Genomic DNA, 25,313 nt, shown 5'->3' on the forward strand with positions numbered 1-25,313 from the left:
CATCATGGCATTGGTCAAAGGGAAGGAGGAGGTGATATATGGTGTTTTATACATCTTGTATATATGCTTTTAAATTGGTTTTCAAGTCTTTATCGAGTCTTCCTAGTCCTTTTGGAGTCATTACAGGTCTGGAGTTGCATTGGATGGGAGATGGATCAGCTGGAACAAAAGAGGCAGAAAACAATGCAATTTGGTGGTTTTCACGCAGAACAGTCTTGATGACTGTTCCGGATAGCGGAGCAACCCAAGTGACTGTTCCGAGTGAGTGTTCCAGCGGCAGAGATTTTTTAGGAAACTACAATCATTACGGGATTTGCCCTAATTATCTCTATTTTCTCTCCCAGCCGCCTGTGGCTTTGATATATCATATTTTCGGTTTCTTTTTATCATTCTACGCCATTCTAGACAGAAGAAAACCATTGGAGACTTTAGGATTTGAGGATTTGCTACTTTGTAAAGGGAGAAGGCTCCATCTCTCTCGCCTAGAGAAGATTATCCTGAACCCTCTTTTTGTTTCTGTTATTTTTATGCAGTATTATTCAGTATTGATGCTTGTGTTTTCTTGTGTCATGGCTGAGTAGTCGGCTAGCTAGTCTAGGGTTCTAGGGTGTTAATCATGTGAGCTAAACATAGATAAGTGAATCATATTATTGTCTTCATTCATATCCATCCTTACTGCTTGCATTAATCTGGCCGCTTAATGCTAGATCCTAGGTTTAACCTGTTCATTAACCGTGTAACAGGTTGCTAGATCTGTTATGAATGAGCCTAGCATCCCTAATCAGCGAAAGTAGATATTAGGGTGTTTGGTGAACCTATCGGACTTGATCTCTATTGCTTGCTGTCGGGGCTTGATCCAAACGAGAGTTTAGGTATCAAGACCGATCAGCATAGGGGGCAGTTCCACGACAGTGGGCTGTTCTACTTGAGTGATCCGAGTTCTGGACCTGTTCTTATAGCGCTTGAATAATTGTTTATCTCACAAGTATTAGCACCTGATGAAGTAACCCTAGGCTGGCTTCTTTTAAGTTGAATTCACATTTACATTATTTACTTGTTTTGCACGTTACCCACAAATCAAAACCCCATCATTGTTTTAGCTAAGTATTGATCCCATAAGGATAAAGTGTAATTGTTGGTCTCTGTGGATTCGATCCTAAAGTGCTACATCGACATACCATTCGATTGTGGTAGTGTGCACATTAGGTTATTTGGTGTGCGTATACACGTAATATCAAATTGGCGCCGTTGCCGGGGACCATCTTTTTACCTTTATTTTTCGGTTATTTATTTAGTCTAAGACCTCTAACTTGCCTTATCCTTTTTGTTGCAGCTAATCTTCCAGGTGCATGACCAGTAGACATACTCGGAGAAACGCACAAGGAGAGTTAGTTACATTTACCAACCAGGAGCTAGCAAGGTTAGAAAGAACAAATCGTCAACAGCCAAGGCAAACTGACACCACTATGGGTGATCACGCCAATCAGGATGATCTCGCTGCGGCTATGGCACTCATGCAGCAGCAGATGCTACAAATGCAGCAGACCATCCAAGCTCAGCAGGATGCTGCTGAACAGGCTGCTCTCGCGCAGCAAGAACAACAGGCGCAGACTGTTCCAATCGGGCAGAGAAACCTTCCGCGTAACATCCCTACTACGCGCTCTGCCATTGTTCCTCCACTCTGCACCAGGCAGGACTTCGAGATCAAGCCTGCTTTGATTGGTCTAGTACAGAGAAAGGTGTTCTCTGGTCTCTCTACAGAAATTCCAATGGAGCATATTGAGAGCTTCGAAAAAGTCTGCAGTTTCACTCGCGTGAATGGTGTTCCACCAGACTACATCACGTGCATGTTATTCCCATTCTCTCTTGATGGAAAAGCTGCACGGTGGTTGAACTCTCTCCCTACTGGCTCTCTCACTTCATGGGAACAGGTCCGATCAGCGTTCCTCAGTTATTTCTACTCTAAGGCGAGAACAGCTGCATTGAGGAACAAGATCACCTCCTTCAAACAGCTCACTGATGAGCCTTTCTGCGACGCATGGGAGCGCTTCAATGACTATCGCAGAGAATGTCCTCACCATGGATTTGATGATGATTATCTCCTGGACATTTTCTATGATGGAGTGGACTGGAAATACCAAGGTGCTCTAAACTCTGCGAGCAATGGAGATTTCATGACTCAAACCACTGATGGAGCTTTTAAGCTGATTGAGAACATGGCTGCTAGCTCAGCTAATAAGAAAGAGGAGAGTGATTGCTCCATGAAAGGGAACAGTTCTGACGCCCAGAAAATAGATGAGCTGACTGCCAAGGTTGATCAGCTACTGAAAAACAACCAAGGACACGTTTTCAACATGGAACAACCTACGGCCGGGCATATTCAGAACCAGAACCAGCGACAACCGCAGAGCAATCCGCATGTTGTTCCAGCTAACGGGAACAGTCAACCAGATGAGCTGAAGGGTCTGGGTATGATGATGCAACAGCTGTTGCAGGGTCAGCAGGTTCAGGCCAAGGCGTTGAATCAGGTAACCACGGAAATAGACACCAGGATGGGCAACATGTTCACTGAGCTGAATAACAAGTATGACAATCTTGCGATCCATATAAGAAAGATCGATGTTCAGCTTGCTCAAACAGTTGAGAGTGTCAAGAGGCAACAAGAGACGCTTCCTGGAAGAACTGATAAAAATCCTAGGACTGAGCACTGTAATGCAATAGAGCAGCCGTTTGCTGAGACTGCTTCAGGCGCAGAAGATAGAGCAGAGCAGTCTGCTAGCCCTGGAGTGACTGCTCCTAGCGAACCTGCTGAGACTCCCCCATCTCGAGTCTATGTTCCCAAGGTTCCCTATCCAATTCCACCTAGACATCTGATGGATCCCATTAGTGAAGAGCAGCTGATAGGGTTTAACAAGATGGTGAGAAGGCTTCCTAAAGAACTTGCATTCGAAGATGCTCTGCAGATTCGTCCATTGCTCCAGTTCTTTAAACACTGTAGAGAGACTCAAGAGGAGATCAAGGTTCTCTATATCAAAGCACTGTCTACACCAGCATTGAAGGTATTGCCTAAGGTTGATGATCCTGGAAAGTTTGTTTTCCCATGCTCCATCGCAGGAACAACCTTCAAGGATGCTCTGTGTGACTCTGGTTCTTGTGTGAATCTCGTCTCAAAGGCTATTGTAGACGATTTGGGTATTGCTGATGTTGAGCGTTCTCAGCTGACCCTAACCTTTGCAAACTCTTCCAGAGCAGTCCCATATGGAACCATCCGCAGCCTTCATGTTCAAGTAGGGGAATGCATTGTTCCTGCTGAGTTTCAAGTTGTTGAGATGAACAAGGATCATGAGATGCCTTTGATATTTGGAAGGACATTCATGGCTACTGTTGGAGCAACCATCGATATGCCCAACAAGAGAGTCTGCTTCTCCAACATCAACAAGAAAGTTTTCTACAAGGCTGTACCCACCAGATCTTCCTCATCACACGCCTCTCGCATCTCAGTGTTTGATGTAGAAAAGCTGAAAGTTGTTCCAGAAAAGGAGCATGGTGATAAGGGTGAGAGCAGGCTGTTCTCTGATGAAGATCCTAGCACTGATCCTACTAAATTCAGAGGGAATTCAAGGGTGAAACAGAAAGTCCAGAAGAAAAGGATCAAGGGAGATCCTTCAATGACTTTGATACCTCTCAAGTGTGATGAGAACTCCATTGAGTATGAGGTAAAGTGCAAAGGTACCTCTAAACCGTTCTCTAAAGTCAGAGCTATTCTCACACATGAGCTGAAGGAGAAAGGGGAAGCTGCTGTGAAAGGGTTGTTGAGCAGAGTTTTGAAGCTGAACATGTCTGATTGTGGAGCTTGTTTTGGAACAAGCCCTCCTGCTCAACCCGACTGATCCCAGTCACCAAGTCAAGCTAGAGACTTAAACCAAGCGCTTGGTGGGAGGCAACCCACTGGTGAGTGTCATTAACATTAGGATTTTCTTTTTACTTATTTTTGTTTTTAGTTTGTTGAGTCTCAGGTCAGAAATCAGAAAATTCGAGACCCTTGACTGGAGCAAGCAGCTGGCTGCTCTCATTCCAGAGCATCCTTTACCGGAGCAACCGCGTCTTGCTCTGTCAGGCTGCTCCGCGCCAGGTAAGTATCTCGAACAAAAAAAAATGTTTATTCTTGATTTCACCTTCTCTCTGATTTATTTTCACACCAGGGACGTTGTGAAGTAAGTCTGGGGGAGGGTTTTCGTCGTTTACTAACTCGTTTCTTTCTTTTGTTTTTCTTTTGGGTCAATATGAGTCAGTTTTTATTGAGTCAGTCAAAACTTTGTGGAAATTAGGACCTTATTCTGTGTTGATCACTGACCACCTCGTGCTTTAGTTATCTTATTCAGTGACCTTAGCAGTGGCGAAAGACACACATGTGGACCTGGAACACCCTGACATATCTCACTTGATTCTCCAGAAGTTCTCAGCCGATCAGGTTACACTGGGTAGACTTAACTCCACCTTACTTGAACCTAATCTTGACTGAAATTCTTCTTGTTATGGGCATTAGATCAGGGAAACGAGAACACACTCAGGACTTCTTATCCTTTTTATCCATCTTGCTGATCCTGAGTGGCTAGCTCATCTTTAGCTAGTTCCCACCCTGCACCTTAGCCTTTATTCCACCTTCATGCATTTGTTTTTCAGTGTCATATGTGCAGATATGTGCAAAAAGGTCGGAGAGGAAAGGATCAACGCAGCCTCCTACTCGTTACTGCTGCAGAAATTATGTCAGAACGGAGAACAAGCAGATAAGGGAGCAACCGCTTTATAACCAAGAGCAGGGGTGGAGAGCCAGAATGGTCGCGAAATCAGAACCACCAGTGGCACTCAGAACGATCATGTGTTACCTCCTTCTTCGTCACATCACCATATCAGTCTTCAAAAAAAAAAAAAAAAAAAAAAAAAAGTGATGGAGAAGGAGAAGAAAGAAAAGAAACATGGAGCCACTGGAAAGGTCGAGCAAGAAGTTGGTACCAAGTATTGAAGAGTGTGTAGAGGAAAGTGGAAAGCAGAACAATCAGTTGCCTGTTCCGTCATCAGAACAGTCGCACCAGATAGAGCAAAAACGAGTAGAGGCTGTGGACATCAATGGATCTATCCTCTCTTGCCATTTTGTGTGATATCCTGCATCCTCTTCAATGAAATGGTAGCCCCTAAACACTCTTAACTCCACCATTAAATAGCCTGTTCCACACCTAGACCGTCTACCCTGAATGATGCCTGTGATGAGAAGCTCACGCTACTCTTAAATGAATGTAGGGAGTTCTGTCTCGATAGTGTTGCTTTTTCAGGTTTGAGATGAAGAGTATGGAGCCGATTTTTGAACAGCAGTCAGTGGGGTTCCGGTAAGGGTGTGTTGTCCTAGTTTTCTGCTTGTATGGTTCAGAGATTCGTGGTTAAAGTATGGTTGCTGAGAATAGGAGAGTTCCCACACTTTCAAACCTTTCTCCCTGTTCTTGATACTTGACATTGTTTGAGGACAAACATGGATCTAAGTCTGGGGGAATTGATATATGGTGTTTTATACATCTTGTATATATGCTTTTAAATTGGTTTTCAAGTCTTTATCGAGTCTTCCTAGTCCTTTTGGAGTCATTACAGGTCTGGAGTTGCATTGGATGGGAGATGGATCAGCTGGAACAAAAGAGGCAGAAAACAATGCAATTTGGTGGTTTTCACGCAGAACAGTCTTGATGACTGTTCCGGATAGCGGAGCAACCCAAGTGACTGTTCCGAGTGAGTGTTCCAGCGGCAGAGATTTTTTAGGAAACTACAATCATTACGGGATTTGCCCTAATTATCCCTATTTTCTCTCCCAGCCGCCTGTGGCTTTGATATATCATATTTTCGGTTTCTTTTTATCATTCTACGCCATTCTAGACAGAAGAAAACCATTGGAGACTTTAGGATTTGAGGATTTGCTACTTTGTAAAGGGAGAAGGCTCCATCTCTCTCGCCTAGAGAAGATTATCCTGAACCCTCTTTTTGTTTCTGTTATTTTTATGCAGTATTATTCAGTATTGATGCTTGTGTTTTCTTGTGTCATGGCTGAGTAGTCGGCTAGCTAGTCTAGGGTTCTAGGGTGTTAATCATGTGAGCTAAACATAGATAAGTGAATCATATTATTGTCTTCATTCATATCCATCCTTACTGCTTGCATTAATCTGGCCGCTTAATGCTAGATCCTAGGTTTAACCTGTTCATTAACCGTGTAACAGGTTGCTAGATCTGTTATGAATGAGCCTAGCATCCCTAATCAGCGAAAGTAGATATTAGGGTGTTTGGTGAACCTATCGGACTTGATCTCTATTGCTTGCTGTCGGGGCTTGATCCAAACGAGAGTTTAGGTATCAAGACCGATCAGCATAGGGGGCAGTTCCACGACAGTGGGCTGTTCTACTTGAGTGATCCGAGTTCTGGACCTGTTCTTATAGCGCTTGAATAATTGTTTATCTCACAAGTATTAGCACCTGATGAAGTAACCCTAGGCTGGCTTCTTTTAAGTTGAATTCACATTTACATTATTTACTTGTTTTGCACGTTACCCACAAATCAAAACCCCATCATTGTTTTAGCTAAGTATTGATTCCATAAGGATAAAGTGTAATTGTTGGTCTCTGTGGATTCGATCCTAAAGTGCTACATCGACATACCATTCGATTGTGGTAGTGTGCACATTAGGTTATTTGGTGTGCGTATACACGTAATATCAGGAGGCGCGTGGCTAGGAGGGCAGCACGCTTGGGGATGCAGAGAAGCTATTATCGCCCAGCTCCCTACCCTCTTTCATGATCTTTTTTATAGGTAGAACTACTGTGAGCGGTCCGGTTCCTTCGCAAACTCTCTTCTCTTCACATGGAGTTGTTCATCTGCTTTCTCTTACCTCAGCAGAACACTTCTCGGACAGTCAGCAGTATGCTGGATAAAGCATGCATCCAGCAAGTCTGTCAACTTCTTCCTAAGTTCCCTTGAAAAAGCTACTAGGGCATCACATCTATACTGAAAGACTACTTTACGACGACGGACGACCGCCCGTAGGGGATTGACTGCACAAGGCCCCTGCAGAGAAATTAATATCCAGCACAGAGGAGTGATGGTCGATTGATAGATTTATATTCGTTTGAGAAAATTTAAAATAAAGTATATGTAAAAAAAATGTATGATTTAGTATAATATTATTATTTTGTTAAATTGTATTGATAAATAAAATATAGATCAAATAAAATGAGAGGGATAAAAAAAGAAAAATAAAAGAAAAAAGAAAAGAATCAAAAGCTGAAATTGTTTAAGGGTAGATATTGTAATATTATATAAAAGTATATTGTATATTCTAACCATAGAGTTCATATGGTTATTTGTTGAATTATATTTTTTTTTATGGTTATACATGCTAATTTCCCTTCATTCTTTCGGATCTTGATTATTATACTAATCAATTTAAATTCTAAAGACACCTACAGTGATAGATTAAAAAAAACAATGGAAGTAGCCACTCTTGTGTTTTGAATAAAAGTGCATAAAACCCCTCAGATTTAACTTTTATGCTGTCACAAAAAGTGAAGAATATCTTTTTAATTCCCAAAGTTCCGAAGATGATAAATATTTGGACTCTCTATATTCGAATACTATAGAGTTAAAATAACATGCATATATGTTACAAGAGCAACGAATATAAACTGCTCTTTTGATTCGAAGATGATAAATATTTGGACTCTACATCGGAAAAGTTTCCTTTTATAGCCCAGTCTCAAGCTCAATAAAACAAACAAATTTGTATATTTTCATCAACCTTATTAGATAATAAGAATTTTTTTTAAAAGAGAAATGCTTATTGTTTTGCTCGTTAAACCGACCTTATCTAGATATTTAGACTTATAGTCGATGAACTTTCCTCATTGCCAAAAGCATGCCTAGAATATGGCAGTATCTGTTTTTATGAATCTGTGTATTTGATAAGATTGATGAAGAAGTGATTAATCTGTTTGATTGCATAGCATGCTCGTTATAACCAACTAGACGACGTCTCCAATGAAAATTTGTATACATCTATTTATGAAAGTTTATCAGCCTGTAAGTTAGGCTTCACAATCTTGTAAAGTCGAAAATTACTGCAAATGAGGAAAATACATGATTTATAAAAAAGGTTATTATGCTTCACATTTGTGGTTATTAACATTTATATATTCATAGTCCAAATGTAGGTTAACTTTCAACAATATGAGAAAACTCATCTAGATCCTGCATACATGTTAATAGTTAAAAGATTCTTAACCTTGTAGCGACAGTAGTTCTAACTATTATTCGTATTGATTGACTTGCAAAACATTCATTTATTTTTTATGTTTCTAAAGATCTGAAAACTTTGTGAAAACTTCATTTCGTAATCCAATTATATTCATTATTGTTCTGCAAGAGCATTTCCAACAGCTTCTTATCCTTTATTTTTAAGGGGTTTTGTCTTACAAGAGCCTTTTATTCCCTTAAGTTTAAAGGATGCAAATAGTACACCTTATAATTTAATGAGGCATTGTTAATATATCCCCTTAAAATACTACTCTTTCAGTTTCGATTTAATTGTCATTGTAGGAAAGAAATTCCGTTTCAAAATAAATGTTATTTTAAAGTTTCAATGCAAAATTTATTAATAAGATTTTCCACTTTATTTTTTTATTGGTTGAAATATGGTTAGGTGTATAGCTAATTGTGTTTTTATTTTGGAAATATACAAAATCATATGTTTTCTTAATCTGTGTGCATGAACCTAGAACGACAATTAAAATGAAACGGATGGAGTATTTACTTTGACTTTGATCTCCACAATTATATGTCTCACAAATACATGAAAAACCTTATATATATACATATATATATATATATATCATATTTTAGTACATATCGTTATATTTTCTTTACAATATTATGACTAAAATATTTTATTACCAATTTTTATAATATTTATAGTTATATTTGACTATATATTATTATATTTTAATAAGAAAATATTTTATTTTAATATCTTTTAAATAGTATGTTTTTTAGTTTTTCAAAGTTTAGTAATTATAGTTAATCAGTGATAATTTCGAGAACTTAAATGGAATATGTAAAGTTAAAAAAAAATATTTTAAAAGGCCAACACTGGAGAATTCTTCGAAAAAGAGATTGTAATAAATTGTTTAAACACTACTCCATCTGTTTCTTAATGTTACATATTCTAGTTTTTCACACATTTTAATAAAACATATTAAATTTGCATAGTTTTTGTGTTTATCTTTGTTTCATAATTTTAAGCCAATCAAAAATCAGTAAGTGCAATTAAGTTTTTTGAAATTTGCAATTAGTTAATAAAAGATGTCTTGAAAATGTAAAAAATAGATCTTTTTAAAACAATTTTTTTTTTTAGAATATGTAATATTAAGGAACAGAAGAAAGGAGTAAAACATACTGATGTTCATTCAGTCAATGCTACCACCATTCGCCCACCAATTCAGTCAAATTAATGTTACCGTTTTGGCCTCTACTCTATTATCGATTCAATGGGACACACGATTCATGTGACATCCAGCTGGGTCTGGAGAAATTACATTCTGGTAAGGCCTGATACACATGCATGGTTTAATATTCATGTGTATTCTTGGTGCGGTTGTAGATGCTTTGGTTTAAATCAAGAGCTCATAAAATTCCACTCCATTCATTTGAATTAGAAGAAAACATGTGTGCTCTTCATGGCGCTGGTGACTAAGAGTCATGTGTATGAACGCGGAGAGCTTTCTGGTGTTTTTACTGTATCAAAGCAATGCAACACTCTTTAATGGGATGCATCCGTTGAGTAAGTGAGCATCAGCAACAAGAACATGGTAATAGACATGAATCAAAGTTGAGAAAGCACCAATGGCACCTTCGGAGGCCTCATATTGACGCAGGACCACAAGTTCCAGTTATCCCACAGATTTCATTAACTGATTCAAACCTGTAAATTTCACATTCTGAACCACATAGGTTTTTTGTTTCCTTTTGTTGTTGTTGGATTAGCGTGTAATATGAATGATTGTTTGCTACGCTGTTGTCTGCTAACCCGAGAAGGCGTCTAAGCAAATCAGAATTCTAGGAGCAGAAATGAAAATGTTCCGGCTGTTGCCTCCACAACTTTTGAAAAGTATGGCTCAAAAACTATGTCTTTTGTCTGTAAACTTAAAGAAGACTTTAGTCTTCTCATTGGCATTTTGTAGGACAGTTAATGTCTCGTGTTATAAGCTAAACTCATTTCATAAATCGATTATAGGTTCCCATTGTTGTTGCAGGCTAGGGGAATGAATTACTTACACCGCAGAAATACACCAATAATACATAGAGACTTGAAATTTTCCAATCTTCTAGTCGACAGAAACTGATATGTCAAGGTACTACAGATAAACGGCTTCAGTTTACTCCACAAGTCACACTCATGAAAGTCCTGTAAACATGAGTTTAGCCTCTTTACTTACAAATTTTTACCTACTGTAGGTTGGAGACTTTGGGCTGTCAAAGTGCAAGACCGCAACATTCTTAAGCACTAAATCGGGCAAAGGAACAGTAAGCCGTCTCAGTTTAATCCACACAAAAAATACATACTTAGATTACTGTAACTAACCATTATTATATATTTCTATGTGCACCGCAGTGGATCTGTGGATGCCCTGAAGTTCTCGGTAATGAACCTTCAAATGAGAATCCGTCGTTATAATTTTAACCCTTCCTTACTCTCTTTCTTGTGACACATTTAACATGGAAGACCGAACGCAAATATAATTACTATTGTTGTAACAGGTGTGATTTGTTCAGCTTTGGAGTCATCCTATGCTAAATAGCTAATGACTACTTTTATACCATGGGACCGTCTAAACTCAATCTAGGTACCTTTCAAATCCTGTTCTTATTAGACTTATAGCATTATCAGAAAGATTCTGACCTAGTTTAAATAGGTTGTTGGAGTTGTCGGGTTCATGGATTGCTTCCATAATACAGGATTGTTGGCAAACGTATGGCTTATTTATGTATATACTGCATCATTAAACATTCCTTCAGATTATTCTGGACGGCCTTTCTATGATCTTTGTTATAAATTGATGGAACAGTGATCCAGTAAGACGACCTTCATTTGAAGGAAATAATTGGCCAGATGATGAGCCTGTTCCTTTTAGCGGGGTCGGGTCGGGTAGAAGACGAGGACTGAAAAGGTAAACGGTTCATTGTTAGAGGATGGTTGCAAAGGACTTGTTCTGATTAGTTAATTATACAAAGTTTCTCATTGGATTATGTCACACTAGTTATATATTTTCATTTATTTGAAAATGAAGTAGAAAGGTCCATCATAAAATTTTGGTTAACCGCTTACAAAGGCCTTCAGTTTCGTTTATCTTTTGCAGTTTTGGAAGATGTATAATAGATTTATGAAAAGTTCAAAAAGATGTATAATAGATTTCCCGGTTTAGTTTGATAAATTATTTTGGTCCGACTCTTTTTCTTTGGTTTAAAATTTGGTGTCGGTTCTGTTTATTCTAATTTCTGTGTTATAGATCGGTTTGCAAGAAAAATGATTTTCCGGTTCGGTTTAATGTTAAGTTGTAAACCAAAATTTGTATTGAAGAGAAGGGCACATATGTAAAATTAAATAACAAAAGGATGAAATGTAGAATCACAAGAGAAAACTAGAGACTGGTGGCTTTTTGTGATTTGGAATGTAGTTGGTGTCTGGGGGAGAGAGAAGAAGAAGATGAAGAGTGAACAGTGACAATGCGTAGCTTTGCCTCTTCTGCCTTTTTATTCTCTCTTACAGCTTCCCATCACTGCGTCGTCTGTAGCTTCTCAGCACCTACTATAAGAGCCACCCAGAAGCCTAGAATACTACGTAAATCTTTTTTCTTTTAATTTTTATTTGTAATTACTCAATTCAGCATCTTGAAATAGACGCGATATTAATCATAATTTGTATATTAAAGCAAGGGATACATAGATTTGTGAGTGTATCATCGAGTGTATGTGCATGCATGTGCGTAAAGAGAAAAGTTATTGAAAGAAATAAATCTCTTTTTGGGGATGAAGATGTGTGTCTATTTGTCTGGGTAAGTCAGAACAAATCACATCGAGTTGCATAGTAGTAATATTGAGTTCACAAACACATGCTTGTGACCTCTAGACAACAGAACTTTTAGACTCTTAGCTCTTGCCCTGTATTGTTAAAAAAAAAAAGCTCTTGCCTTGTATGTGTTTCGTAGCATTTCAATTGAAATGTCATCTTTACTTTACCTTTATATTATAACGAGTCGTAGCAGCTTTGCCTTGTAGGTGTGATTGAGTGATAACGAGTCATCCCTAGCAGTCTCTTATACGGAATACTACGTCAGCGGAATACAGTGATTGTATATGTAATTTAAATTAATAATATATTTCATCTGATATCAAATAAAACTCTATATGCGACAGCAATCATGGTGAACATTTGTTTCTTTAGTTAGATCATTCTTATGATTTTTGCAATCAGTTGTATTTCATTGATTATGTATAATCTTACACACTTAAGAAACTAAGATGGTAATTTTAATCTTAAAAAACTGGAAAATAAAAATCAAACAGAAAATTTGATTGAACATTCCAAATTTTATCCGACTGTATGCGACTTAACCACGACCGGTGCGCATTCTCTCGACGATAAAAATAAAATTCGTTGTTGTTGCAAGGCGTGAAGGATTGAATTCAACCTCTAATGACAGTTTTGATCTTGTAGATGAGTTTCGGATTTTCATTTGTAATCTCATTACATGAAGGAAAAACGACGAAAACAACTTTGGATGCTTCATATTAGTCATAATGATTTGTTATTAGGTGCACCTAATCTTGTAAATAAATCATAATCTTCGTTGATTAGTTCCTATCCAGATTTCCTGCTTCGACTATATGACTGATTAGCTATTACTACTCAGTATCATACAATAGTCATAATCTTGACATTTATTAGTCTCTTGGCTAACAAATGCTACTATTTATTTGGGGAAACAAACAATAATTCCGCTGGAATATTTGACCATCTGCGAGAGACACGTACGACGGGTTCATACACGAAGAAGCGTTGACCAAAGTCCACAACAACCGTCCACTCGCAGTCTCGCAGTCCACTATTTACGACCAACTAAGATTCATGTAGGCTCCACTTTTTGTACTTGTATGAAACGTGGCAAAATACGGCCTTTCGGTCTGATGCCTCTTCTTCCATCTCTCTGAGCCTCTGTGAACTGTGATGTCTCTTTCTCATTTGCATGAGGCAATACCGAAGATTCCAGTGGATTAATTGTCGGTCCAATTACTTATTTCCATTCGCGACTACGAGTTAGATTCTCCAAAGTGGTTACACGTGAACCATTGGATTCATTATGATGTACTTTAAGACATATCTTTGTTAACAGTGTTTTTAACAGTTTTTGTTCATTTGTTAATTACGGCTGTACATTTGGAAAACAATGAAGATTCACAGCTCACCCTAGTTCGTAAGTAAGTTCATTTTGGTTCATTAATTTAGCTCTGAATTTAGTCCGACTGTCACGATATAAAGCTGTTCTTTGAATTGTTTGTTTGATACGTTTTAAGTACAATAAGTACTAGTCCAGGATGCTTATCTGATGTTTGCAATATAATAACTTTTACAATATACAAATATCTATTCGTATACATTTATATCATTCCACAATATTTTTAGTTGGCGTAGAAATACAACATGGTGGACATATAATTAAATCTATATAGTTGTCTGTATTTAGTTTTTTTTTTTGTTTTTTAAAATTGATGGTATCCAAGATCTCTGACATAGTAAAAATCCAGTACACACAACTAGTTTAACTAGTCCCATCTCTTGTCGTAATATCTTCTAATGTCCATTGTGATTTAGGTGCCAAGGACAAATCTCGTAATGTTTATTTACTTATATATATAAAAATCGAATATCTCATATAGTTTCTCGTTCGTAGAATCATACAGCTATCACGAATAGCATTGCAGCCAAAAATAACCAGTCTATTGTTCCCTATAAAGTCCAAAATTTTTAACATCTACATAAATCTGATGACAAAACATTTTAAATGCGTGATAGACAAAAGAGAAAGAAAACAAACAAAAAAAACGAATACTATGAGAATTGTAATCCGACTTCGATTGCCATGTACACAAAACGACGGTGCAGCGGACGGCGCGACCCCGTTAAGAGACGAGAAACGGAGTAGGGACCATAAAAACGTGATGGTGATGGGAAAAAACGTTTTATTATCAGCCATTGGATTACGGTGCATCATCATCGGGTATGGGTCCGTATCGGATTATAGTGTGGTCCATCTCTAAGCAAAAGGTATTGACGCTTTTTGTCATCTCTCTGTTCTTTGGAGTCACCATGATATTTTTCAGATTCACATGACAAAAATATAATGTAACAACACATTCACTAAAATCAAATTTATTAGGTTACAGAGGGCTTGCATTATATGTATTTATTGTTAATGTGTAGATCAGTAGATATATAAGTACATATAACACAGCTCACAAGTCAGAAGTGAATTTTTTGTTTTTGTGCAATAAGTAAATCTTTTTTTTTGACTTGAAGCTCACAGGTCACAATTAGTACCAAGTCAGAAGTGAATCTTTTTTTTTTGAGTCAGAAGTGAATCTAAAGTGTTGTTAATACAAGAACTTACACAACGCTCTCTAAATAAAATAATAAAAGGGTTTTTGCCAAAACTAACCCACAACTTGATTTTAATCCCAAACCTATACCCAAACTTAAATCAAATGCAAAACTAACCTAAAAGCCTAGTGAAATTACAGCTCAGCCCCTTGTGACCAAACAAAAAAACAGAAGCCATTTTTACGAATATAGCCCCAGTAAATCGTCTGAGTCGTCTGAGATGTTGGAAGTCGTCTGGACGACTGAAGTGTAAGTCGTCTGGTACCAGTTTATTTTAAAAATAATTTATAAATCTTGTAAAAAAATATTTTGATGCGTAAAAAATAAAAATCAAGTAATTATAAACAGTTTTAACTAATATAAATTAAGATATGATAAAATTGATTTGTTTTGAAGATAGATGAGTGAAAGTAGTGAATCATGAAATACTTTGGTTTAGGAGTTTGGCAAACATATGTTGTAGTATTGTATGTATTGTTAGGGTTAGATTTTGGAAAACTAAAATATTTTTTTCAAAAATTAGTTTTCACCTATATGTGTTTATGTTTGTGTATAGTAAACACTTTTCAAGTTTGATTTGGTTTTATGAAGTGTTTAATTAGATAATTAAGTTTAGGGGTTATGTTTAGGGTGTGGACGACATATATTTCAGTCGTCTGTTGAATAATTTATCCGGACGACGTATATTTCAGTCGTCCAGACGACTTACTTGTAAGTCGTCTGGGAAGTCTTCTATTTTAGTTTCCCGCTAAAAATATTTAATTTCCCGCTAAAAATATTAAACTGGACGACTTACATGTAAGTCGTCTGTTTTAATTTCTTCACCAGACGACTGAAATGTAAGTCGTCCAGGAAGTCGTCTGAGTCAAAAATATTTAATCTAATTAGATTTTTTGTCTCCCTATAAAAAGAAAAATTTACACATTCTCTCTCCTCCTCTCAAATGGCTGCAACAAAAATGTAATGTTCATCATTCTAAAACTCTCCAACCTCTCTCTAATCTCTTTGACTTGAAAACACCAAATTTTATATGAATTTTTCAGTTTTGTCTCATGTATTTCTTACTAATCTATCTCTTTTGCAGGTTTTTAATCAAATGGTACTCATCTTCCACTAATTTAGAGGTAAATCTATTAATTTTAGATATGTATTTTTGTGTGTTCTATAAATGTAGATTTATCTAATCTTCCACTAATTTTCTCTATTTTTAAGTCATTTGAACGTTTTTGGATATACAGGTTTTTCAGATCTGGATTTTATGTGCAGGTTTTTCAGATCTGGAAGACTTCTGGGACGACTTACCTGTTAGTCGTCTGGAAGTCGTCTGGAAGTCGTCTGGACTTCTTGGAAGTCTTCTAACAAAGTCGTCTGGACTTCTAGGAAGTCATCTGGACTTCCAGGAAGTCGTCTGGACTTCCAGGAAGTCGTCTGGACTTCTAGGAAGTCGTCTGGACTTCTAGGAAGTCGTCTGGATTTTTCTGAGCGTTTTGGTAAGTTCTTATGTCTGATTTTTTTTCATTTGGTAACTTCTTGTTGTATAAAGTTCTTACTTTTTTCCCAAACTAAAACTCTCCAAACCCACTCTAATCTCTTTGACTTGAAAACACCAAACTTTATATGAATTTTTCAATTTTGTCTCATGTCTTTGTTACTAATCTTTTTTTTTTTTGCAGGTTTTTAATTAGATGGTACTCATCTTCCACTAATTTAAAGGTAGATCTTTTATTTTTAGATATGTATTTTTGTGTGTTCTGTAAAGGTAGATTCATCTAATCTTCCATTCATTTTTTCTGTTTTAAGCCATTTGAACGTTTTTGAATATGCAGGTTTTCCAGATCTGGATTTAATATGCAGGTTTTTCAGATCTGGAAGACTTCTGGGACGACTTACTTGTTAGTCGTCTGGAAGTCGTCTGGAAGTCGTCTGGACTTCCTAAAAGTCGTCTGGACTTCCTGTAAAGTCGTCTGGAAGTCGTCTGAACTTCCTAAAAGTTTTCTGGCAAAGTCGTCTGAACTTCCTGGAAGTCGTCTGGACTTCTTAGAAGTCGTCTGGACTTCTTAAAAGTTGTCTGGTCTTGTCTACTCAAGTGGAATCCAAGCTTGTCTTTGTAGATGAATGATCTATAATAGTTTTGTTTGTGGTCTGTTTTGTGAATTGCATGTATACTCTTTTAGTTGTGATTTTTTTGTAAAATCAGTAATAATGTTTTCCAAGATGTATTAAATGTGCTAACAATGTGTTTACACATTTACAAATCAATGAAATAATAGACTTCAGTAGCCTTTTTCTTATCTTTGGATCTCTCATATGCAATAATAAATTCTAATGGCCTTTTTCTCATCTTAATAAACAAGAATGTTGGTAAGAGATGGAAACAAATAATAGTAACTAGTCAAAGCATATCATATTTTTTATAAGTTTGCATTGAAAAACTTAGTCAAATTTAGTAAAACTAAGGGAGAGAACATATTTTGTAAATATGAGTTTTACATATCTTGAAGTTACTTATCACTCTTAAAAATACAAGTTATTCAAAAACTAACGTAGAAGACTTAAAAACTAGTGGAGAAGACGCGGACGACTTCAATCTAAGTTGTCTAGACGACTAAACTATATGTCGTCTGGTCAACGCAGAGGTTATTTTTGCAATTGACTTTGAAATCTGTTATTTCGGACGACTGAAAGTTAAGTCGTCTACTATTGTTTGGTTAAAAAAAACTCCAAAAAGCTAGACGACTTACATTTCAGTCGTCAGAGGTTAGTTTTGCATTTGACTGGATTATTTCAGAAGTTTGACTTTTTGGACGACTTACATTTCAGTCGTCTAGTGAAAATTAAAATAATAATATTTTTTTAAAAGTAGACGACTTACAGTTAAGTCGTCATAGGTTAGTTTTGCAATTGAAAAAAAAACTTCAAGATTTAATTATATACAGACGACTTATAATTCAGTCGTCCACGAGACGACTGAAATGTAAGTCGTCCAGGATTTACGAGGTTTGACCAGAATCTCGGAAAAAAGTCCTGGACGACTTACAATTAAGTCGTCTGGTGGACGACTGAATTATAAGTCGTCTGTGTATAATTAAATCTTGAAGTTTTTTTTTCAATTGCAAAACTAACCTATGACTACTTAATTGTAAGTCGTTTACTTTAAAAAAAATATTATTATTTTAATTTTCGCCAGACGACTGAAATGTAAGTCGTCTGGGGAAGTCAAACTTCTGAAATTATCCAGTCAAATACAAAACTAACCTATGACGACTGAAATGTAAGTCGTCTAGGTTCTTTGGAATTTTTTTTTGAAACCAAACAATAGTAGACGACTTAACTTTCAGTCGTCTCAGGTTACAGATTTCAAAGTCAATTGCAAAAATAACCTCTGCGTTGACCAGACGACTTCCAGGTAAGTCGTCTACAGCCAGACGACTGAAAGGTAAGTCGTCTACAGCGAGACGACTTCCCAAGTAAGTCGTCTGACGAACAGATCTGGAAAAAAACTCGATGTCATACCTTAAATTGGTGAGATAAGTTCCTTAGCATACATAAGGCTTCTCCAAGCACACAGAATCACAAACGAAAGTCACCCACCCATAATCGTTAGCTTCTATGACTTTATGAACCATAAAAATTTTAGAATCAAAATCTTGGGTTTTTTTAGCTCATTATGGAGAGAAAGTGAGTGATATGTTGTGTTTAGTTCACAAGAATGGAAAAAGAAGAAGGGTAAATCGATTTTGGGAGCATTAAGAGCTTCAAATTGGTTGTTCATGGTGGTTGTGGTATTGATGACAAAGGCAATCTTGTAATTACTTGAAGATGATGAGCGTGAGAGAGTAAAAATGTCATTTTCGAAAAAATAAAATAAAAAATAATTGATGGCATTTTCGTAAATTATATGAACTTGTGGGGTGAATAGGGCAAAACCAATTTTCAAAAAAAAAGGAGGTTAGTTTTGTGTTTGACTTTAAGTTGTAGGTCAATTTTGCAAAAATCCCAATAATAAATAGAGAAAAAAATAATAAATAGAGATTAACGAAATTTCCCGGGAAAAGAGATAGAGAGGTTGTGATTCACACGCGCGAGTGAGGTGCGTGGTTCTAGTTAAAAACACTGTTGTCAACTGCTGCGACTACTTAACTCAAACAAGCTCTCACTTTATCTCCGCGCTCTCTCTCTCTCTAGAAACTGAGCAAAACTCCGGCGAGAGGAAACGCCATCGTTTCATTCGTCTGACTAAAGTTTCCACACTATGGGAAAAGCTTCACGGTGGTTTAGGAATCTATTCGGACTTAAAAAAACCGAACCGGGTTACCCGGATCCATCACTCGAGACGCCTTCTCGCTCTTACACAAAACGCCGATGGAGCTTCGTCAAATCCAAACGCGAAAAAGGAACCGCACCGCCGAATCAGCATCCTCCTCCTCCTTCGTCGCTACCGAACTCTACTCCTCCACCGTCATCATACTACCCCAAGTCATCTCCGTCTCCGTACCACCAGTCGTCTCCGTCGTCTCAAGGACGGAGGCGGAAACAGAAGCCTGTGTGGGAGGATGAGGGTGACGAGGATTCCGCCAAGCATGCGATTGCGGTGGCCGCCGCGACTGCTGCTGTTGCTAAAGCCGCCGTCAACGCCGCTAATGCGGCAGCTGCGGTCGTTAGGCTCACGAGCAAGAGCGGAAGGATTATGCGTAGTCCCGTCACTGCGCATTTTAGCAACGGGTTCGAGGACGTGCCGGCGTATGTTAGCAAGTTCGACGGGCACGGAAGTGGCCGCGGCGTTCGTGAAGATCTTGCGGCGATTAAGATACAATCCGCATTTCGCGGTTATTTGGTAAATTTTATTCTTCCTCTTTTATGATTTGTTTTGGTAAAATATTTATTTTACTCTTTGTTCCGAAGTTTTATTTAGAAATATACTACTATAACTATTTTTTTGTAGGTTCCATAATTTTTTTTTTATATATCTAATATTGCGTAGGAGTATTAAAATAAAACTGTTTATAGATTTCTTAAAAAAGTCGCGGGGATTAACGTCGATATAACATTTTCCGATGTCGTAAACCTTCTGGTGCTCCCTCTCCCCTAGACGAGTGTTTAGACACTAATCCTTCGTATAAAGTAATTCTTTTTGCTGAAAACCAAAACATATATTTGCTATTTTCCTTAATTCTTATATTCACCGGCTCACCGGTTAGGTATTGCTTTCTGCTAAACCATTTGTTTAAATTGATTCCGGTTCGAACAATTTAGAGTTGCCGACCCTCAACAAGTTGAATGCTTTCGTTTAAATGTGAGGAAATAATATATATTTTCAAGTCGAAAGTCATTGCTGACCAAATTAAATGAAATATTTTCATAGAAATAGCCAGTGGAAGATCCAGCAAACATCAACCAATACGAAGTAGTTGAAGTTTTGTTCTATTGGTTTGTGAATGTTTTCTCCTCCGGACCACTTCATCATTACATGGTGATGGTGGCTTGCTATAGTTGGTCTATTAATTCCGTTCAGTATATAGGCTTAGACGTAGCTAATTTACATATGTATATTAATATTTCAATGCAGGCCTACTTTATAGTTAATGGGCGAATCTTATATTTCTTTTTTTTTTGTTGGAGTGTTTAAGACAATAGTGTGTGTGTAAGACAATTCAGACCCAAATGTGAACTCATCGACAGGAAAGTCTTTCATTATTAGATGATTCATGTTTCCTATTGTAGAGAGAGTAACAATACATGTAATGGTATAAATGTCTTCATCATTTCATGTATTTAATTTTCTTGAATTCTTCGTGAATGAATATTTGAAAGTTCAATTTCCTCAAAGGTCGACTAGCATTTTTGTCTTCCTTTACGCGCCAACTTCTATCAAAAGTAATGTTTATTTGAAATTCAATATGCTTTTGTGGTCCTATCCATAATAAGAGCTTGTGCTCAACACTAATTGACCTTTGTAGGATTGATTTTGCTCTTTGTGATTTTGTTTTTTTGATTAATTTTAATCAGGCAAGGAGAGCGTTAAGGGCACTCAAGGGACTGGTTAGGCTTCAAGCTATAGTTAGAGGCCATATTGAACGAAAGAGAATGTCAGTCCATCTGCGTAGGATGCATGCTTTGGTTAGAGCCCAGGCTCGTGTCCGTGCCTCTCGGGTTATTGTCACGTCTGAATCCTCTTCTTCTCAATCCAACAACACCAAATCTTCTCACTTCCAAAACCCCGTAAGCATGGTTAAAGCCTCTTAAGATTCTTCTTATTTAATCTAGAAGACTAGAACATGCCTTTTAGTTCAAGGTTCCACCTTAACAACTCTGTTTATCCATTAAGGGTCCACCAACGCCGGAAAAACTTGAGCATTCTATCTCTTCTCGCAGCTCCAAGCTCGGTCATTCTCATCTTTTCAAGGTATTACATTTTCAGTTTCTCCTCATTTAGTTGCTTACTAATATGAAATTTTTGGTTTATATATTATATTAGTTACAAACATGACTTATGTTCAAAACATATTAGGTTTATATTGTTAGTTAGGCTTATCCATTTTACATTTCTTTTATTATTTATTTGTGACTCCTACTACTACTTAAAGTAAGAGATTGGGTTACAATTTTTCAGAGGAACGGTTCTAAGGCAAACAACAACAGCAACAAACCGTACACTTCTGCTCACAGAGAAGTTTTCACAGCCATGAACGAAGAAGAAAAGATCCTTGAAATCGACAGGAAACACAACAGCTTTCACACAAGACGCAGCAGACCGGACTTGTTCTACTCATCCCACCTCGTCCTAGACAACTCAGGCCGGTCCGGACCAGTTTACGCCATGCCTTTTAGCCCGTCCTCGTCACATGAAGAGACTGTCAACCAGTTTTTCACAGCAGAGAACAGTCCTCAGCTATACTCAGCTACTTCCGTAAGCAAACGCAGTGCTTTCACGGCTAGTTCTATTGCACCGAGCGATTGCACTAAGAGCTGCTGCTACGCGGACCATCCAAGCTACATGGCTTGTACAGAGTCCTCTAGGGCCAAGGCCCGGTCTGCTAGTGCCCCAAAGTCACGCCCTCAGTTATTTTACGATCAGTCTTCGTCGAAACGGTTTGGATTTGTTGACGTGCCATACTGTGGTGGTGATACGAAGTCAGGTTCTGCTCTGCACGCTAGTTTCATGAACAAGGCTTATCCCGGTTCAGGTCGGTTGGACCGTCTAGGGATGCCAATTAGTTATCGGTACTAAGAAAATATGAGGGACTGGTCTGGTTGTGATAATAATCAAATGTAGAAGTGGAGAACCGGTTAAACCCGGTTTTGTTGTAGATCAGTGGATTGAACCTTTGCTGTTCACTATCTTTGTAGTTTGGACTGAGTGAATTATGCAAATAGAACATGCTTAATCATAACATTTTAGTTGACATATATAAATCACTATTATTGTATATGCTTTAAAAATTAAATGAAAGAATCGGGTTAATTACAAAAAAAAAAGAAAGAAAGCAATCTAACACTAAAGAAAAAAATTGTCATGACCATTGGGATTTTACAGAGTAGCTAAGTTTATGACACCACTTACAATATCTGTTCAAGTTATCTCCTCTGAATAGTAACACCAACCCAGTAACAAACCTGCACATTGGTATTATTCAAACCAAATACCGATTTAGTAAGCTAATCAAATGTATGTACTAGAGATCACGGGTAGGATTGAGTTAATCAAATGTGGTAATTAGTATCATGAAGGACTAAGAAAGTTCTGAAGCTTACCCGACAACAAAGACAATGGATGCAGCTATGCAAAGCACGAATTGGCATGTGTTGTACTTCGGTTTAACAATCGAACCGGGAACAAGAGAAACTCCGTTTTCCTCCCATTCGAACTGTGGATGAATCAGGAGAAGAAAACCGAGAAGGAACCCTCCCAAGAAACCTCCAATGTGAGCAAAATTATCAACAGGAGGAAGTGTACCTAATCCTAAGTTAACACCAACTATCACCAAAAGCATTATCAGAGCCACACCCTACAAAAATAATCAGTAATCAGCACAATGGACTCAAGAGTTTCTTATGCTCAATGCAAAAAGAAGTTGGTTTCTGAACATACCTTGTTGTCATAGGTAGTCCAATTGATTAATAATTCTGATAACATTGCTCCTAAGAGTCCAAACAAGGCGCTTGAAGCACCGACGGATATGGCATTCTGAAGAAACAGACAAGACAGTATGCTCCCGCAGAAGCCTGACACAAGATAGATTGTCCCAACTCGAACAAAACCAAACTGTTGTTCGAGTCGAAATCCAATGAAGGCGACACAAAACATGTTTGTTAGCAAATGGATAACACCGGCGTGCAACCACATACATGTTAAGAGTCTCCAACCTTGACGCTTGTTAACTATTTTCCCCCATGCCAAAGCTCCCATTTTCTCCAATCTGCAAAATTTTAATAGTTTAACTCAGAACCAAACCTATTAACTAATAATGTTGTGTCTGAATTTGTCATAACAGAGCTCCTCTGCTCAAATGAAATGATCAAAATCTAAAAATAGAATCTTATTGGGGCGTTGACGGTTGACCTAGATGTGGATAGAATGTTTGGTAACTTGAGTAGCAAGGAAACGAAAAAAACCTTAAATAGAGATCAGATGATACAAATGTTGGAATCACTCACGTAGAGGAAGAAGGGCCAAGCAGAGGATTCTTCTTGAAAGACTCAAAGGAGAAACGTCCGAGGAACTTTGCGAGACATCGATCGCTCTTGTGAGGGCAGTCGTTGACGTACATCACCGAAATGAAAATGACGACGTTGGCAACCACCACCACTGGAATCAGCCACGACGTCCATCGTACGTCAGGCGTCGTCTCGTCACCGCGATTACCGACTCTTCGCTCTGTTCCTCCTACTTCAGGATCTTCCTCCGCCGTGGACAGCATCTCTCTCTATCTCTCGTACTCTTGCTATAGCTTAACGCAATTAAAAACTCTGCATTTTGGCAAGAACTTTGATTGCTTCTGCAAAGAAAAATTCAACGTTGTTTTTTTTTTACACAAGAACAAACCGCTTTAGACATGTAACTATGAACAGAGAAAAACTGCTGTCATGAGTTTTTTTTTTGTTTATTAAATCTGAAAACGAATCAATTAGGCCAATTGTAATGATTTTTTTCTTAGAAAAAATTGATATGCATGTACGTGCTACAGTAAACACTATTTTTATATACACATGTAATAGCATAATTAACCAGACAAAAAAAAAAAAAAAAAAAAAAAAGTAATGTTTTTTTTATTGTGGCAATCCAGACATTATGACGTAATGTTTTCAAATACATTTTGGTAGAAAATTTAGAAGACAATTAGCTCAATTAGAGGTTTCCCATCAACTAAAGAACTACTGGATAAAAACTCTTAATTATCTAGTAGGATCGTAGTGGGCCCCATTCTCACAGATGTTTTTTTGACAGAGGTTCGATTTTTTGGCAGCCGGTGGTAGTGGTACTATGTCTCTCAATTTTTTTTTTATTGTGTTTTCCTGGATTTTGAGAACCACTAGAAACTCTCTATCAAAAGTTTACCCATAACAGTTTTTTTAACAAAATAAAATAAAATAATATGATACTGTTTCCTTCTAAAAATGCATGGAGGTGAGAATTTATGACCTGGTAGTCATTAAAGAATAACTAGAAGATCCATAACCTGCCAGCCACTAAAAAAAACAATTAGAAGATTCCCAAGCAAAGACATGTTCACATTGTTTGTTTGTAAATTAGAGTGATTGTAACAGAAATCTTGATATAACTATACATCAACAAAGGATAAAAAATCTATTACTAGGACATGAGGGGTTATTGGTTCTAGTATTTTAATGGATTTACAAATCATCTTAAGATTTAAATAATCTTTGGTAAATCTAAGATTTTAAAAATCAGACAAGTGGATTTAGAAATAATTTATATGAGTTTCAAAATCAAAATAAGTGAATTGTTATAAATCAATAAAATGGATTCAATTGAGCAAGTAACTAGATTAAATCAATAAAATAGATCAATAAAGCGGATCCAATCGAGTAAGTTAGTCGTATACATTCTAAAATTGTATTTTATGAACCTTCGTCGTATTCAAAACTACTCTCATCTTATTCTTTTAATTCGAACTAGATATTTTGTCCGCACATGCGGGCATAATCTTCTAAAACCAACATCATAAGTTTTTTATTTATATTTTCAAATAGTTAAATCAAACATCAAAGTATTTATATATGTCAAATATTTTTCATTCAAAATATATATTTATTATTGTGTTAAATTTTTTAAAACACTCATATCTTAGAAATAGTTTAGAAAATATTTTTATATAAATGTTTTTTCTTGCTAATATTTAATTATAAATTGTTTGGTATCTTAGTTTTTTAACTTTATAATAAAAATATTATTTCCAAATAGCAACACAATATATACATAACTTATCTTATTTTAATATGTTTTTTTAATAATTATCTTATATTATTTTATAATAAATTATTTCATATATAATATAACATATAAATCTAATACTGTTAAATAAAAGTTTTTTTAAATTATATATAAAATTTA

General features: G+C 36.9%; 2 protein-coding genes and 1 non-coding gene across 3 annotated transcripts; 1 reads left to right on the plus strand and 2 right to left on the minus strand.

Annotated features, from left to right (window-relative positions):
* Positions 1 to 1,979: 1,979 nt before the first annotated feature.
* LOC117129084 lies at positions 1,980 to 2,086 on the minus strand. Its single transcript, XR_004452654.1, has one exon. It is a non-coding gene; the product is annotated as a small nucleolar RNA R71 (small nucleolar RNA).
* A 16,732-nt stretch (positions 2,087 to 18,818) lies between these two features.
* LOC103860743 (protein IQ-DOMAIN 14) lies at positions 18,819 to 22,167 on the plus strand. The gene is made up of 4 exons (XM_009138410.3): positions 18,819 to 19,574; positions 20,747 to 20,959; positions 21,066 to 21,143; positions 21,351 to 22,167. The coding sequence occupies exons 1-4, from the start codon at positions 18,993 to 18,995 to the stop codon at positions 21,966 to 21,968; spliced, it is 1,491 nt and encodes a 496-aa protein (XP_009136658.1). The 5' UTR covers positions 18,819 to 18,992; the 3' UTR covers positions 21,969 to 22,167.
* On the minus strand, positions 22,152 to 25,031 carry LOC103860752 (RHOMBOID-like protein 7). Its single transcript, XM_009138423.3, has 4 exons — positions 23,396 to 25,031; positions 22,830 to 23,157; positions 22,493 to 22,746; positions 22,152 to 22,354 (listed from the first exon to the last, which is right to left on the minus strand). Exons 1-4 carry the CDS (start codon positions 23,656 to 23,658, stop codon positions 22,252 to 22,254), a joined length of 948 nt encoding a protein of 315 aa, XP_009136671.2. The 5' UTR covers positions 23,659 to 25,031; the 3' UTR covers positions 22,152 to 22,251.
* Between the last annotated feature and the right edge of the window lie 282 nt (positions 25,032 to 25,313).

Source organism: Brassica rapa, chromosome A01, assembly GCF_000309985.2.
Source record: "Brassica rapa cultivar Chiifu-401-42 chromosome A01, CAAS_Brap_v3.01, whole genome shotgun sequence".
Taxonomy (NCBI): Eukaryota; Viridiplantae; Streptophyta; class Magnoliopsida; order Brassicales; family Brassicaceae; genus Brassica; species Brassica rapa.